Source organism: Chiloscyllium punctatum, chromosome 10 (genome assembly GCF_047496795.1).
Source record: "Chiloscyllium punctatum isolate Juve2018m chromosome 10, sChiPun1.3, whole genome shotgun sequence".
NCBI lineage: Eukaryota > Metazoa > Chordata > Chondrichthyes > Orectolobiformes > Hemiscylliidae > Chiloscyllium > Chiloscyllium punctatum.
The window spans coordinates 18869989-18888224 of NC_092748.1; the positions used below are offsets into that span (position 1 = coordinate 18869989).

Genomic DNA, 18236 nt, shown 5'->3' on the forward strand with positions numbered 1-18236 from the left:
AACAAACAAGAGAGTTCTCCCTTGTTTCCACTGCTCCCTTCACACTGATGAACTTATGTATTGCAACATCACGGCATCCATCCATAGAATGCTTTACTTTAGCTGGGTAATTGATGCAATTTTTGCTGGTACCCTGATCATTCTGAGAGGGTTGACAAATCTGGTCTGGACAATTATACGTTTCTGTTTTATTTTGCTTCTTAATTCCAAACTTGCACTTATGCTATAATCTGGCATGATGAGCAAGCTGCAGAAGATGTGACCAAAGATCTCTTGCTTTACAGTGCACCCCACTTTCCTCACCCAAACCTGCCCTTTCTGATTTTACATTAGCGGAACTGCTACCTGCCCAATGATAGCACATCCAGAAGAGAGAGATCAAATATTTCACTAACGAAGCACTATGACTTTTACTGACATTCACAGCTAGCAGCTCAAATAATTGGCACTGCATAATCTTTAGAGGTTAGTGCCACATCATGGTCTCCGCATCATGAGTTATCATGCACGAATAGATGCAACCAAGTCAGAATTAAAGGATAGTTCATATGCCAACTCTCCAGAGAGAATTACCATAGACAAGCATTGCAGCAGGGACTCAGATAAAGATTTTGATGAGGTGGCATACAGGAGAGCACTGATTAATGGTTCATTGGCAAGCCCACCAAACAGCCCTTAGTTATATCAAGAAGCAAGGCAGCATCCAGTGCCAACATTGCACTAGACAACATTTCGAGACTGGAGTCCATTCTTCTGACTGCCATTCAACAATAACATAGCTGAACTGACATAACATAGCTGCAACTCCACTACTCCCATTAAAACCATGCTGGACCGTGATGCTTTTAGCCAGTGGCTAAAAGTTTAGTTTTTGCTGCTGCACGGAGAGAAGTCACTTGATGTCCGAATCTGAAGTGCAGCTCAGATGAATGAGATGAGATTTTTGCTTGGAACTATGCAGATTCAGGTTACTGCCATCATGGTTACAGATCTTTATGGTCAAGGGGGAAGCTCTTATAATCGTCAATCAATCTGGTATCCAATATGAGCCAGATTGCCAAGGTGTCATCCAAGGAAAATACCTGTGGCAGATTGGAGCCTGAAACTCTTGTCCACTCCCAGATTGGCATAATTCATGCTCTAACCATTTGTATTTCAATACTGCCCACATTGTTCTTTCATCATGGATGTTTTTTCCTGCCTCCATGCATCCTCCCTTTGCAAAGAGCTTCCCCTTTCTGCAGTATCTTTTCCACTTCCCTATCCTGTTGCAGCCCAGAGACACTGCAACTATTTGTTGCCGCCTGTGTGTGAAAGTGTCACTAAATCCTCTGACGATTCAGCAACACTCCCTGGCAAACCCAACAACTCACGAGAACACTTTCAAAATCAATTCACTTTTAGTTCCACAAAAATTGTAATAACAGAGGCTAATCAAACCTGCAAGATAGAATGTTGGTCCTTCAAATAGCAATGGTGGGGACATGTATTTCAGGTGATTGCATCTTTAGCTGAGTGGAAATCACATAAGTTCAATGAATATGCATAGCCCCTTTCAAAAACCTGCATCAAATCATCCAAAATATCACAAACGATTGCACAATCTTCAGCACCATTTGCAACTCTTGAGATACTGAAGCATTTGATGTTCAAATGCAACAAGATCTGGACAATATCCAGGCTTGGGCTGACAAGTGGCAAGGAACATTTGCGCCACACAAATGCCAGGCTATGACCATCACTAATAAGAGACAATCTAACCCTTTGACATTCAATGGTGTTACCATCACTGAAACCCCCAGTATCAACATTCTGGAGGTTTCCATTGACCAGAAACTCACTACACAAACAATGTGGCTACACAAGCAAATCAGAAGCAAGGATTGCTGCAGCAAGTATCTCATCCCCTCACTCCCCAAGCCTGTCAACCATCTACAAGGCACAAGTCAGAAGTATGATGGAATACTCCCCCTTTGCCTGGATGAGTGCAGCTCCAACAACTCTCAAGAAGCATAACAAAATCCAGAACAAAGCAGCCCACTTAATTGGCACTGCATCCATGCCCTCCACTCAGTGGCAGCAGTGTATACTATCTAAAAGCTATACTGCAGAAATTCACCAAAGATCTTCAGCCAGCACCTTCCAAACACATGATCATTTCCATCTGGAAAGACAAGGGCAACAGATATATGGCAACACCACCACCTCCAAGCCACTCACCATCCTTCACTTCGCTGGGTAAAAATGCTGAAATTCCCTCCTTAATGGTATTGTGCATCAACCCACAGCAAGTGGACTGCTGCAGTTCAAGACAACAGCTCAAAGGCAACTAGGGACAGGCAATAAATGCTGGCCAGACAGCAACGCCCACTTCCCACAAATGATGACAAAAAATAGCTATTTGACATCACAGTCAACCATTTGGGATCCTGGTAGTGCACAAAGGACATAGGCATGCCAGTGTCCTTGCCCTTCTCAATGTGGGGCCTTGCACCAAAAGCATTATTCATACCATTCTATGAGCCTGCAATCCACAATGGCAGCAAAATCGACATTTCGGACAAAAGGGCTTTTGCCCGAAACGTCGATTTCGCTGCTACTTGAATGATGCCTGAACTGCTGTGCTCTTCCAGCACCGCTAATCCAGAATCTGGTTTCCAGCATCTGCAGTCATTGTTTTTACCTCCAATCCACAGTGCCAACTCCAGTGGCAACAAAGAGCAACAGTCCTAAAATAAACCCCTGGAATACTACTATATGCTTCCCTCCAGTCTGAAAACAACTATTCACTGTTACTCTGCTTTTTTTTTCCCCTTGGCCAATTTTGGAATCATGCTATCACTCCACTTTAATACCATCGGCTCAAATTTTGCTGAATACTCTATTCTGTGACACTTTATCAGATACCTTTGAAAGTCTATATTTGCAATATCAACCATTTATTTTACACTAATATTTGTTATTTATATGAAAGATTTGGATGAGAATTTAGTACGCTTGCAGCTGACACCAAAATTGGCAGTATAGTCAACAATGAAGAAGGTTATCTAAGATTACAAAGCGATCTTGATCAATGGGCTGAGGAGTGTCAGATGGAGTTTAATTTGGATAAATGTTGAGGTTTTGTATTTTGGTAAAGCAAACAAAGGCAGTACATATATTGAAACCAACAAATGATGAAGATCACAGCAGGTCAGACAGCATACATAGACAGAGAGCAAGCTAATATTTCAAGTCTAGATGCAGGACTTATAATGGTTAATAGTAGAGCCCTGTTGTTGAACAGAGACACCAAGGGGTTCAGGTACATTGTTCTTTGAAAGCTGTGTTGCAGATAGACAGGATGGTTAAGAAACCGTTTAGTACGCTTGCCTTCATTGCTTAGACCATGGAGTATCGGAGTTGGGTCGTCTTGTTGATGTTGTTGTACAAGACATTGGTGAGGCCTCTTCTGGTGAACTGTGTACAGTTCTAGGCGCCTTGCTATTGGAAGAATATTATTACGTTGGAGAGGGTTCAAAAAATATTTATCAGGATGTTGCTAGGACTGGACGTTTTAGTTATAAGGAGACACTGAATATGCTGGGACTTTTTCACTGGGGTGCAGGAGGTTGAGGGGTGAACATATGGAGCTTTATAAAATCATGAGGGGCATAGATAAGGTGAACAGCACAGTTACATTTAAAAGACATTTGGACACATACATGAATAGCAAAAAGTTAAAAATCACACATCACCAGGTTATAGTTCAACAGGTTTATTTGAAAGTACAAGTTTTGGAGCACTGCTCTTGCATCAAAAAGTTCCGCACTCCAAAATCTTGTACTTTCAAATAAATCTGTTGGACTGTAACCGGGTGTTGTGTGATTTTTAACTTTTTCCACCCCAGTCAACATCAGGAATAGGAAAGATTTAGAGGAATACGGTCAAGCACAGACAAGTGGGATTAGCTTAGTTTGGAAAAGTTGGTTGGCATGGACGAGTTGAACCGAAGGTTCTGTTTCCATGCGATAAGAGAACATCAATTTTCCCTATTTATTAAAGAATTCTATTTATATTAGTCTAACATGATTGGCTTTGGGTATCTGTCTGCTGGCTGTTATTGATTATGTTGTGATTTTCCAGGTTACAGTTCTACCCAGATTATTGTTTTTATGTATTTGTGTTGGGTTAATTGGTCTACAGTCAGCATTTTATCCCTCATTCCTATTTTGAACAATGGTGTGATGTTTTCAAATCTCCAGATGCTACTACCATCTCTAAGGAGGATAGGAAGATTGTGACCAAAGCCTCTGCTATTTCCACTGTAACCTTCCTTAGCAATCTAGGATCCATTGCATCTGGACCACGTAGCTTTTCTACCTTAAGCACTGCCTTTATATTTCTACCCTATCCAATTGGTTTACCTTCTGTTTTATTTCTGTAGACAGATGTAAACTATTCATTTATAAACTACGCTTACGAACTTATAAACACAACCAGGACAATAACCTCCATAAGATTGATATTGAAGCAAGTAAAAGCAAAACACTGCCGATACATGTTAGTTAAACACAACAGATTTGGAAGCATCTATAGTGAGAGAAATAGAATAAATGGCTCAAGTCCAATGACCCTTCTCTGGAACTGGAAGAAGAAAGATCAGTTTCTTAGATGATTACATCAGAACTTAATAGATGTTGGTATACAGGTACAGTATCTCAAATCCAGCTATCTGAAAACCGCAGATATCCAAATACCAGACACTTTTAGAAGCTGCCATGTGTTTATTTTAACTTATTTTAAATGATTTGATTTATTATTGTCATGTGCACCAAGGCACAGTTAAAACTTTTGTTTTGCATGCAGTACAGGCAGATCATACCATATAAAGGATAACAGAACCGAATGAAGAATACAATGCTAGGCTGCAAGGAGGTGCGCAAAGAGCAAGATTAACATTAAAACTAAACAGGTTCATTCAGTCAGATCCTGATGAAGTGCTTTTGCCTGAAAAGTCTATTTTTCTGCTTCTGAGATGCTGCCTGACCTGCTGTGCTCTTCCAGCATCACACTCTTGAGGTCCATTCATAAGTCTGATAACAAAGGGAAGAAGCTGTTTTTGAATTTGTTGGTACTTGTGTTTAAGCTTTTGCGTCTTCTGCCCAAGGGAAGAAGTTGGAAGAGATTATTACCAGCATGGGAGGGGCCTTGGATTAAATTGGTTGCCTAAGGTAGCAAGAAATATAGATGGAAGGTTGGCTTGTGAGATGCACTGGGCTGTGTTCATAACTCTCTGGTTTCTTATCATCCCGGGCAGAGCAGTTGTCATACCAAGCTGTGGCACATCCAGATAGAAGGCTTTCTATGGTGTATCTATAAAAACTGGTAAAAGTCTTTCTAGAATTTCCTTCGCCTCCTGAGGAAGTAGAGGTGTTGTTGTGCTTTCTTGACCATCGCATTAATGTGGGTGGACCAAGACAGTTTGTTGTCAAGAGTGGGGTGCTGGAAAAGCACAACAGGTCAGGAAGCATCCAAGGAGTACGAGATTCGATATTTCGGCCATCAGCCCATCATCAGGAGTGAGGCTTGTGAGCCAAGGGGGGTGGAGAGATAAATGAGATGGAGATGAGGCTGTGGGGAAAAGTAGCTGAAAGACGGAGGTGGGGTAATGGTGATAGATCAGAGAGGAGGGTGGAGCAGTTAGGTGTGAAGGAAGATAGACAGGTAGGACAGGTCATCAGGGCGATGCTGAGTTGGAAGACTGGAACTGGGATAAGGTGGAGGAAGTGGAAATGAGGAAACTGGTGAAATCCACATTGATGCCTTGTGGTTTGACTGCCCCAAATTGGAAGATGAGGCATTCTTCCTCCAGATGTTGGGTGGTTAGGTTGTGGCGATAGAGGAGACCCAGGACCTGCATGTCATTGGCGGAGTGGAAGGGGGAAGTGGATTGGCTGAAGTGTTCGGCCACGGAGTGATGGGGTTGGTTGGTGCAGGTGTCCCAGAGATGTTCTCTGAAGCGGTCTGCAAGTCCTGTGATCAATGTGGATTTCACCAATTTCCTCATTTTCTCCTCCCCCCACCTTATCCTAGTTCCAACCTTCCAACTCGGCACCGCCCTCATGACCTGTTCTACCTGCCCATCTTCCTTCCCACCTATTCGCTCCACCCTCCTTTTTGGCCTATCACCATTACCCCACCTCCATCTACCTATTGCACTAGGCAAAAGTGAGGACTGCAGATGCTGGAAACCAGAGTTTAGATCAGAGTGGTGCTGGAAAAGCACAGCAGGTCAAGCAGCATTCGTGGAGCAGGAAAATCGACGTTTCAGGCACAAGCACTTCATCAGGAATACCTATCGCACTGTCAGCTACCTTCCCTCCCAGCCCCACACATCTCTCATTTATCTCTCTACCCCCCCTCTGCTCACAAGCCCTCATTCCTGATGAAGGGCTCTTGCTTGAAACGTCGATTCTCCTGGTCCTCGGATGCTGTCTGATCTGCTGTGCTTTTCCAGCACCCCACTCTTGACTCTGATTCCCAGCATCTGCAGTTCTCACTTTCTCCAAGACAGATTGCTAATGATTCTCACTCCTAGGAACTTGAAGCTCTACACCACCTCAATCTCAGCACCATTGATGTAGACAGGGCATGCCCTGAACCTTGTTTCCTGAAGTCGGTGACTTGCTCTTTCGATTTGCTGATGTTGAGGGAGAGATTATCTTTACACTGTGCCACCAAATCTCTCTCTTTCCTGTATCCTGTCTTATCATTGTTTGAGATTGGGTCTACAAAGGTGTCATCGTCAGCCATGTGTAGATGGAGTTAGAATCAAATTTGGGCACACAGTCATGAGTGTATGGGGGTACAGGAAGGGGTTGAGTACACAGCCTTGAGATACGCCAATGTTGAGGATTACCGTGGAGGAGGCGTTGTTCCCCATTTTCATTGATTGCGGTCTGTGAGTCAGGGAGTCAGGGATCCAGTTGCAGACAGTGAAGTCCTAAGTCTCAGAGTTTGGAGATTGGTTTGGAATTATGGTGTTGAAGGTACAGCTGTAGCTAATAAGGAGAAATCTGATGTATGTATTCTTGTTACCCAGATGTTCCCCGGATGGGTGCAGGTCCAGGGAGATGGCGTCTGCTGTGGACCTGTTGCAACAGGTAAATTACAAGGGATCAAGGCAGACCAGGAGGCTAGAGTTGGTGTGAGCCATGACTAAGCACTTTATAATTATAAGTCTAAATGAACAAAATAATATTCAAGCTTGTTCAGCTAGCTGGTTCACTAGAGCTGTCAAGCTATTGGCTTTTTGCACCAGTTGTTTCTCATGCTGCAAGTAGTCTGAGTGACCCCTGACTCCATCTGACACGATCTGACCCAAAAACTGGGTAAGATCCAAAATCCAACAAGGATCCAATCCTGAGATTGCTGGTTTTGAGATACTGTACAGTAATCATATTTTTAAGGATGCTTACAGAATTCAAGTATTTATTATGGATAAACTGATGAGTCAAAAGTGCAAATGCAATGAGAAATAAGTGCCCACGATAAAAGTTTGAAACATGAAAACAAAATATGAATCTTGATACACACTACAAAGAAAAATTTCAATCTGTACCCAACTTTTCAATTACTATAAACAAGACTTTTGTAGGTTATGTCTGAAAACTTTAAAGGGACTTGAGGCAATGGAATGAAAGCAGCTCAAGATGAACAGTGTACAAACTTTTCACACATGATAAGGACAATTTTACCATTCAATTTGAAAACAGTCCAGAGTTTTCATCATTCCCATCTTGATAAGAAAATTTCTGAGAAAATCATCAATCACTTCTCCTCTTTGGCACACAGGCTGCACCAGAACCAAATCGTTCTCCTCAGCCTAAAATTTGAAAAAAAAGGTATTAGATAATTAAGTATTTACACAAAGAAGAACTTACTTTTGTTCTTTAAGATCAGAATCTGAATTCTGAACTTTTGAAACGTAAATCATTACATCAGGTCAAACGTGGGTGATGAGGGCAGCACGGTGGCTCAGTGATAAGCACTGCTGCCTCACAGCGCAGGGACCCAGATTCAATTCCAGCCTCGGGTGACTGTGTGGAGTTTGCATATTGTCCCCATGTCTGCATGGGTTTCCTCCAGGTGCTCCAGTTCCTTACCATAGTCCAATAATGGGCAGATTAGGTGAATTGCCCATGCTAAATTGCTCATAGTGTTCCGGGTAGTGAAGGTTAGGTGCATTAGTCAAGGAAAATGTAAAGTAATAGGGTAGGGGAATGGGTCTGGGTGGAAAACTCTTTGGAGGGTCAATGTGGGCTTGTTTGGCCAAGTGACCTGTTTCCACACTGTAGGGATTCTGTGATTCTATGAAACTGAGTATAATCAACCCTCCCTCAACTGGTAAATCAGTATTCTTCCATCTGCAAGACCATCTGGAAGATGGACAGCAACAAAGGCAAGCAATGTAATTTGGATGAAGTTGTTCGGGTAGTGTCACTATTTAGCTAGCTGGCTAGGATATAACTACTAAACAGGGCTTATGGCAGTTCGGGAGAAAAACTGCACAAAACTGTTTGATCTCATCCTCACCAGATACATTTGATAATGGCAGTATTGGAAGGAATGAAGACCACACAGTCCTGTAGAAACAAAGTCTGACCATCACTTTTGGACATGCTTTAAGTTGTACTATCACAGTGCATAAGGGGCAGGTTTTGATGTGGAGGTGCCACTGTTGGACTAAAGCGGACAAAGTTAAAAATCACACATCACCAGGTTATAGTCCAACAGGTTTATTTGGAAGTACAAGCTTACAGAGCACTGCTCCTTCATTAGGTAGCTAGAGGAGCAGGATCATAGGAATAAGAATTTACAGCAAAAGATCATAGTGTCATACAATTTACACGATTTATTGAACAAAGCTAAGTTTTGAACAGCTCAAACAGGTCCCCAGCAAGCAAGAGTAAAATAGTATTCTATAACAAACTGCAAAATCCTGGCTGGTATATTATCCATTGCACGATCACCGGGAAGAAAACCTGTTTGAGAGGCATGTAAAATAACATACCGGAAGCTGCATTAGGCATATCTAATTATAGGAGATGCCAATTTGGTAAAATTATCAAAAAGGACATCTGTATGTTAAACAGCCTGCTTTAAGCAATCTCACAACCAACAGATTCAGTCAGAATTCTGATTGTTCACAGTCCTGTGAGATTTAGTCATAAATGATGTTGGTCATTTAAATGATTCACAGGGGAAGGTACACTATGTTGAGCCCAAAAAAATGTAGAAAAGACTGGACTGTACTGTTTGGAAGCAAAAGTGAATAAATCATTTCAAGTTAATGCTACCACAAGTAATGGAGAAAAGAAAGGCGCAATCTTAAGAAGAACATCCAATTTTGAAAACAATTGGCATTAATTGCAGTAGAATGTACCTGATCAGAATAAAATAGAACCAAAGGAAAAAGTGTAATGGAACAAAGAATGAGCTTCAGGGAAGAAATTTTCCAGTAAGGCTAGATACACTATAAGACTGAAAGACAGGGAAACAAATGTTCAGTAGCTTGGATGACAAGGGACTAGATAATATGATGAAACAAAAAGAAAAGACATAAAATATAAGTCAGGTGAATTTGACAAGCAAGAACCAGGTCAAGTGAGGTGCGAAAAAAACAGAAGAAAAAAAAAGTCTAGCAAAAATATAATGAGAACAGAATAGCAGTTAATAGAGAATGGGATGCAAACAACTTCCACCTGCAATGTTTAATATCGCTAAGTTACTCAGGCGTGAAATCTTGATTCGCTTCAGAAGATTAGTTTTAATTTAAACTGTGTTTACTGTAATACTTGACCAAGCCAAAAGCATTTTGGGACAACCTTTCCTGTGCTGACTTGTTGCCTCTCCCTTTGCCATATTGCCACTGAACATCTGCATTCTCACTCACCAGCTCCAGATCATCCGATCCCAGCCATGATGCCATTCAACAAGACCTCTTTAGTATATGCAGCCCCTCCCACTACTCCCTAGAACCTGGTCAGAGATAGCCAGCCATCACCACTCCGGTCGCAAAGACTCACCCATAGAGTCATAGAGGTGTACAGCACAGAAACAGACTCTTCGGTCCAACCAGTCCATGCCGACCAGATATCCCAACCGAATCTAGTCCCATTTGCCAGCACTTGGCCCATATCCCTCTAAACCCTTCCTATTCATACACCCACCCAGATGCCTTTTAAATGCTGCAATTATACCAGCCTCCACTACTTCCTCTGGCAGCTCATTCCATATATACACCACCCTCTGTGTGAAAAGTTGTCCCTTAGGTCCTTTTTATATCTTTCCCCTCTCACCCTAATCCTCTAGTTATGAACTCCACCACCCCTGGGAAAATACTTTGTCTATTTATCCTATCTATGCCTCTCACGATCATATAAACCTCTATGAGGTCACCCCTCAGCCTTCGATGCTCCAGGGAAAACAGCCCCAGCCTATTCAGCCTCTCCCTATAGCTCAAATTCTCCAACCCTGGCAACATCCTTGTAAATCTTTTCTGAACCCTTTCAAGTTTCACAACATCCTTCCGATTGGAAGGAGACCAGAATTTGCATGCAATTTTGCAAAAGTGGCCTAACCAACGTCCTGTACAGCCACAACATGACCTTCCAATTCCTATACTCAATGCTCTGTCCAATAAAGGAAAGCATACCAAATAACTTCTTCACTATCCTATCTACCTGTGACTCTACTTTTAAGGAGCTATGGATCTGCACTCCAAGGTCTCTTTGTTCAGCAACACTCCCTAGGACCTTACCATTAAGTGTATAGATTTTGCTCTGATTTTCTTTTCCAAAATGCAGCACCTCGCATTTATCTAAATTAAACTCCATCTGCCACTCCTCAGCCTACTGGCCCATCTGATCAAGATCCTGTTGTAATTTTTGCTGTCCACTACACCTCCAATTTTGATGTCATCTGCAAACTTACTAACTATTCATATCCAAATCATTCATATCCAAATCATTCATATACATGAGGAAAACCAGTTGACCCAACACCAATCCTTGTGGCACTCCACTGGTCACAGTCCTCCAGTCCATAAAACAACCTTCCACCATCATCCGCTGTCTTCTACCTCCGAGCCAAGTCTATATCCAAATGGCTAGTTCTCCCTCTATTCCATGAGATCTAACCTTGCTAACCAGTCTCTCATGTGAACCTTGTCAAACGCCTTACTGAAGTCCATATAGATCATGTCTGCCACTTTGCTCTCATCAATCCTCTTTGTTACTTTTTCAAAAAATTCAATCACGTTTGCGAGACATGATTTCCCACACAAAATGCCATGCTGACTATCCCTAATCAGTCCTTGCCTGTCCCTCAGGATTCCCTCCAACAACTTGCCCACCACTGACATTAGGCTCACCAGTCTATAGTTCTCTGGCTTGTCTTTACCACCTTTGTTAAATAATGGCACCATGTTAGCCAACCTCCAATCTTCTGGCACCTCACCTGTGACTATTGATGATACAAGTATCTCAGCAATGGACCCAGCAATCACTTCCCTAGTTTCCCACAGATTTCTAGGGTACACCTGATCATGTCTTGAGGATTTATCCACCTTTTGTCACCCAGAACCGAACACTGGCAGCACCAGCAAATCCCTCTGAACCAGTATCCCAATGGGAGTGACCAAAACCATAGGAACCTTGCAAGTTACAGAGAGCATAACACTTTAGGGGAGCTGAACTCTATCCGGCTAAGAGCGGCACCTCAGCAACTAGCAGGAGGGCAAGGAAGCACAGCTTGCATCCAGCCAAGACGAGCAGACTTATTCAGCAGACTGAGTGGACCTTGGAGGCAGAAGCAGCCAGAAACAAAGGCTGGTCCTACCCAAAAGATGCCGCCTGGTCAGGAACAAGTGATGGTTCCAGCAGATGGCCTAGAGCCCAATTAGCAAAAATGCCTTAGTGCAGACTCCAGCCTGCAGCAGCCTTGGTTTCTATGACAGGAGCTACTGTAATTAGCAATTTTTTTTATTTACCAATGTAGGAATTTAGACATTTAAAATACCACATTTCAACTTACAGGACATAGGTGTAATGTTCCAATGTTGACTTTTTTCCTTTTGTAAAGAAAGGCCCTTCACTACCTAGGGTTTTCTTTTTCTTTTCCAATGAGCATCAATGCGTAAGCTGTTTCACTTCAAGTCATGATTTTAAGGAATGCAGGCATAACTTTAAGTGAGAACTCCCTGAATCTATGCTGACAGATGTATGACAAAATTAGAATATTTAAACAGTTCTTTGCATCAAAGTTAAGAGGAAGAGAAGGCTGACAGACTAGTTGTACAAGTGAAGATGATGATGATAATGGCAGTGATGACAATTGATGGGCAACACGATTACATATTGGAAAAGCTACTTATGCTTCAAGTGAATAAATTGCCTTAGTGATATTATAAACTTCAGAACTTTAATAACTATTCGTAGTTTGAACAAAATCAACAGAAGATAAACTTACTCATGGAAAGAAGCAGCAATAACACTGCCTGGAATAAACTATTAAAGGACAAGGACAAACATATACAGGAATTGAAACCAATTAGCCATGTCTGGCAAAAAGGAGCGGAAATTACACTGAAAAAATTGCTTTGACAACTGTTTGATAAACTGGATGTATTAGTGCCATAAAGGACAAGGATTGCCTGGCAGAAGAATTTAAAGTTAAAGTTGTGTCTTTGAACAGACAGAAGGAACAAAGCAGCTGCTTCTGATAAGGATGAAAGGACTTTCAGAATCATCAAAATATCACCTCATAGACCTGAAGGACGAACATCTATATAAAAATCGAGCATCAGAATTCCACCTCTGGCAGAACTTCAAAGAACAACACGATACAAAGATTGAACCCTGGACATTTGCAGAGAGAGATCACTGTTGGTTGAAATCTCGTCCAGATTCCACCCTTAATCGGGTAATAGCCAAGTTGAGTTGCGAGACTTAATTTGCTTAGTTGAGGGGTCATATTGTGGTTGCTTCATGCAATAAAGTTTAAATAATTTGTTCATTGCTTGATTGTCTGTGAGATTTCTTACTGAGTAGCCAATTTACCCTCAACAATTAGCATCCCTGGGCGAGCTTTGCTAAGAATTGACTTTAAGTTACTCCAAGTCAAACTTATCAGTCTTGCATTCGTAGAACTCCTGCATGAACCCGATTTTAAGAGGAAAGCTGCCATGCATGACAGGCAGGAATTCAAGTGGGTCATGAAGATAGAGGCAACAAATTTTCAGATTTAACTGGAACATTTAAATTTTGTATTATTGAATTTAGCTTTGGAACTTAGCTTTGAAATCATAGTAGACAATCAACTTGAATGAGAGAACTTGGTTAAGGAATACTTGAATAAGAAATTGCTAAAGTGGGTACAGTATTGGGAAGCTTGTGATGTCATGAGCCCTCGGGCACCGAATCATTTATTAGTCAGTCAAGAAATCTGTGGGAGGATGCGCACCCAAAGAGGACAGACTGATGGAAATTTGATGTCATTATGCAGAAATGCAGTACATGACATAAAGTAGAGAAATGCTGAGATAAGAGATTTTAAGTTAGAAATTGAAAAATTGCAGTCAGAAAATGCAGAGCTAAAACAGAAACTTGATACCAACTATCCGTCAGGAAAGGGATGTTTTCCAGCTGGAAAACACAGAGTTATAGGGAAATATTAAATCCCTGGAGATTACCAATCAGGAAAATGATAGTTTATCTTTTAAATATCAAAGTCAATTTGAGACAGTCAGCAGTAATGCCAAGAAGGCACAGAAACAAGTTCAAGAATAAGAAGTCAAGACACAGGAACTGAAAAGTAAATATAAAGCTCTCCAGACAGCACTTAAAATACTGCATGAAGTACAGCTTGAGCAACAAGTGTAGAACGCTGATCATTCTAAATGCCAACAAGAAATTTATACCTTAAAGTCACAGTTTTTCAGTCAGAGAGGGTTTCACTATGCTTTAAGACCCAGCTAAAAATTAGGAGATGAAAAGAGTGATACCAATTGGGGACTGGTTGAGGGTGAAGCCTTATATTATTCAGATCCATGCAGGAGACACAATTACGATTCCCAACCTTGGCACCCCTCCATCATATTGGAACAAAGGTTCTCTATATCCCTCTACACCAGCTACATCATTCAAGTCACAGAAACCACTGCTCCTGCCCACTGCTCACAATAAGTCAGTACTTCAAACGCCAGAGTGAGAAGTCACACAACACCAGGTTATAGTCCAACAGGTTTATTTGAAATCACAAGCTTTCAGAGCGGTGTTTCTTTGTCACTTCACCTGACTATAGCGTTGTGTGACTTCTGACTTTGCCCACCCCAGTCCAACACCGACATCTCCACATCATCAAATCCCAGAGGCATCTCAGTCTTCAGGGTAAGAGGTTAAGAAGGAGTCCACTAATCCCTCAAGATCGAAGCACTAAAGCAGTCTCCTTTGATAAATTTGATTAATTACTTTTCGTCAGTCAGAATAGGATTGCAAGATGGAAACATGCATTACAATACTCCTTAATCTGACACACAATTACAGGATATTTGCAGGAACATATTTACTTTTACACCAGGCAATGACCCTTATGAGCTCCCTACTGCCACCCACCATCAGAGAAAGTTACACAGCTTCAATGAAACAGAGGACGTGAAACTTTTGTTTTCTTGTTTAAGTGATTCAGTACAGGACACCCTTCCTGATCCACAAAGCAGAGCAGAAATGGCCCCCTAGCAGAAATGGAGAAGGCAATCCTGACAGCAATGGGACAAAATAGAAGGGACCCTCTGGATGGACTGAATAAATGTAGACAAAGAAAACGATAGCACCCAACAGCATTTGCTTTCCGCTACTGGAACCAGCTTATAACTGTATCTGGGACCAGCAAAGAAACAACCTTGATGATAGACTGTACAGTATTTGGTTGCATACCCAAACAGAACATTCAATCTAGGAAAGCCTGTGAAGCCTTTACCAGAGGATAATACATTCTCAGAAGCTTGGGTCCTTAACAGCCAATGGTTTGCAGCAAAATGGACATGGTGTGAATACAATTATTTTAAGCGGGTCCATAGGTCAGAAACAACAGGGCATTGAAATCTGCCTACTACTTATTCAAATTGATAATCTACAGTGAGTACATCCAGTCGTCCTGGTAGAACTGAACAGGGATTCAGATTTTATGAGCAAATGTGATTCGGCAAACTGCTACATCTGGCAGATGCCCAGGTCTGGTGAACAGATACCCCTTGATAGTCCTACTGGGGAGTACAATCATTGAATGTAGACAGTGGGCAAATTGTGGATCAATCCCTCTGAGCTGACTGATGACCAGAAACTTATTATAGAGTGTAAGAATGTGTTCGCTACCGACAAACATGATTGTGGACAAATGACAGAGGAAGCAGTGACAGACAATCCAGAGTCTAAACCCCAGAGACAATATTCTTTCCTGAAACAAGCAGAAGGGCAGGTGACCAAAGTAATTGATGGTCTGCTTAAGCAGGTAATTTTGCACCCAGTAGCCTCTATTAACAACTCCCCTGTCTGACCAGTGAATGCCAGATGTCTCCTTGAGGTAGGCTATTGATTATGGAGCATTAAATAAAACCAATCCCTGGACAGCACCGAAATAACTGCACAGAGGCCAGTATCCCATCACCAAGTCACTCTTTATTTAATTCAGCATAGTAAACTAGTTGTGGCCAGCCAGCTCAGAGTTAATTCTCAACTGAGGAGATTCTAATCGCCTAGTTTTTTTTATTTTAGGAAACTCTCCTCCTCAGCAGAAACCAACAGCAGCCGTAACACACTGACTGTGGCCCAACCAGCACAGAGTCAGTCTCCTAGACTGAAGGGATTCTAAATCTCCTGGTTATATTGGTCAGCCAAGGCTTTAATGATTGTCCCAGGTTAACAACCCCAAACAAGGATCTCATAGTCAACAAGATCCAACTGTAGCCAGCAGTCTTGAGACAATGATGAAAGAGGCACGTCATGCAAAGTACTTCACCGTCCTGGACTGAATTTGAATTTGTGCTTATTTTTTAAGGACAACAGTACATTTGGACCTGTTTGCTGGAATTCTCCATAATCCCCCATCTGTATTCCATCAAAGATTAGCAAAGAGATTAGAGCATTTTTCCAACTCCAACTGCCTAGTACATTATGTAGATGATTTGCTGTTACAGACTGAGATCAAATAGCCACAACTGGTCCTCCCATGCATGATTTTAACCCTGATCACAGATCTAGGATTAAAAGTTAACCCTAAGAAAGCACAGATCATGAAGCAGAAAGCTTCTTGTTTGGGTACAGTGATGCCACCTGGTAAATTGGATATAGATAGGAAATGGGTTTATGCTATTTGTAATCTGTCTTTACTTAAAGATCTGGGTGCCTTGAGATCATTTTTAAGATTAGTTGGATACCGTAGAGATCACGTTGATGGTTTTGCTACGAGAGCAGCTTTGCTTGCAAACCTATTAAAAATGAGTACTCTGTGGGAATGGACATAATAACATGCACAAGCAGTCTGAGTTGAAACAAGTATTAGTTCAAGCTCTAGCACGACAGGTTCCAGGCTCAGAGCTACTTTTTGCATTATGAGTTAACACCACAGACACCACACTAGCAGCTGTACTGTTACAAAACAGACGTCAGCATTTAGGGCCTGTCTCTTACACCTCCAGACTATTAACGCCAGTAGAATGAGGTTTGACATTCCATGAAAAACATTTGCTTGCTTTTTTTCTAGGCAGTCAACATTTTGTATACATAATTGGTCTTAATCCTATCACCATTTTAACAGAACACATCCCTATCCAGTTACTGTTGGATGAATGATTTAAAGATGATAATGTTAGTCAGAACAGAATAGCCTCATGGACACTTATGTTACAAGACTTGAATGTAACAGCAGAGAACAGAAAAGGACCTGTTTGGCAGAGAACCTGCTACATCGGGGTGAATCACGTCTGTGTGCTGCAGTTGAAACAAATAACCCCAAGGGACCATTTATTCTAAAGACGATGGGAGGACAGAGTATCAAGGGTCAATTTAAATTATTTATCAATGGTTCCTCCATGGGAGAAGATGGTACAGGAAAACACGATGCAGCATTTAAAGTGTTCGTTATGCAATCGCATTATAGCTAAAACACGTTTTAAAAGTTTGTGCTTTAGAAAGAGCGTCCCCAATTTGTCAATCGCATTACAACGAATTTGCATTGATGAAATGCACGCTGTAGCAGAATGACCTGTAAATCAAACTAACATAGAAGATCTGATACAAGCCCAAAGCAAATACAAAGATTTCATGAGAATCCAACAAAATGACTGGCCCAATGAGTATAAATTTTGGAAGTACAAAATTCAAATTAAGGATGGAATGCTGTTAAAAGACAGGAAGTATGTTGCACCCAGGTGATAGGAATCAACTGATTTATATGGCCTAAAATCTATACAGACATCAAGGAAAAAAGAATACCCAGTAAGATCTGAAGGAATAGTGCAGTTGGCCAAAGTTGGAGGATATTGTGAGTCACTATGTGGATAACTGCATAGTCTGTGCACAGAACAACAGTGCTACAAATGCAAATAAAGGGGTATTGAGGCATACCAGGCCAAATGAAGGTCCACGGACCAATTTGCAGATAAATATGTTGAACTTTTGCCCCCTTGCAAAAGTTGAGGGGGGGTGCACTGAAACAATTTCTGGCGATCATAGATAGCTTTTCTAAATAGGTAGAAGCATTGCTTACGAGAACCAATACAGTTAAAGTCACAGCAGCCACACTAATGCAACAGGTATTCATTCAGCAGGGGTTCTCCAGAAGCATCTAGTCAGACCCAGGCACACACTTCACTTACCTACATTATGCAACATGTAATGGCCCTGTTAGAAATAAAACAGAATTTCCACATAGGATACAATCCTCAGTTGAGTGGGATAGTAGAAAGAACAAACAGAATCTTAAAGGGAATGATTCAGAAAGCTGCACAGCAGAACAGTAATCAGTAGACTAATATCCTCCCTTTTAGCAATTGTGAGAAACACACCATGTAGCTCTATAGATTTTACTGCACATATGACAATGAGAGGGAGGCACATGTATGGAATGAGCTGCCAGAGGAAGTGGTGGAGGCTGGTACAATTGCAACATTTAAAAGGCATTTGGGTGGGTATACA

The 18236-nt window shown here is 41.6% G+C and overlaps 1 protein-coding gene across 3 annotated transcripts in view; it reads right to left on the minus strand.

Annotated features, from left to right (window-relative positions):
• The window catches only part of spag16 (sperm associated antigen 16), a 1014658-nt gene that overhangs the window by 956927 nt on the left and 39495 nt on the right, over nucleotides 1-18236 (minus strand). For all 3 annotated transcript variants that reach the window (XM_072578621.1, XM_072578623.1, XM_072578620.1), the window contains exon 4: nucleotides 7740-7867. In XM_072578621.1, the coding sequence (XP_072434722.1) occupies nucleotides 7740-7867 (128 nt within the window). The remainder of the gene's footprint in view (nucleotides 1-7739; nucleotides 7868-18236) is intronic.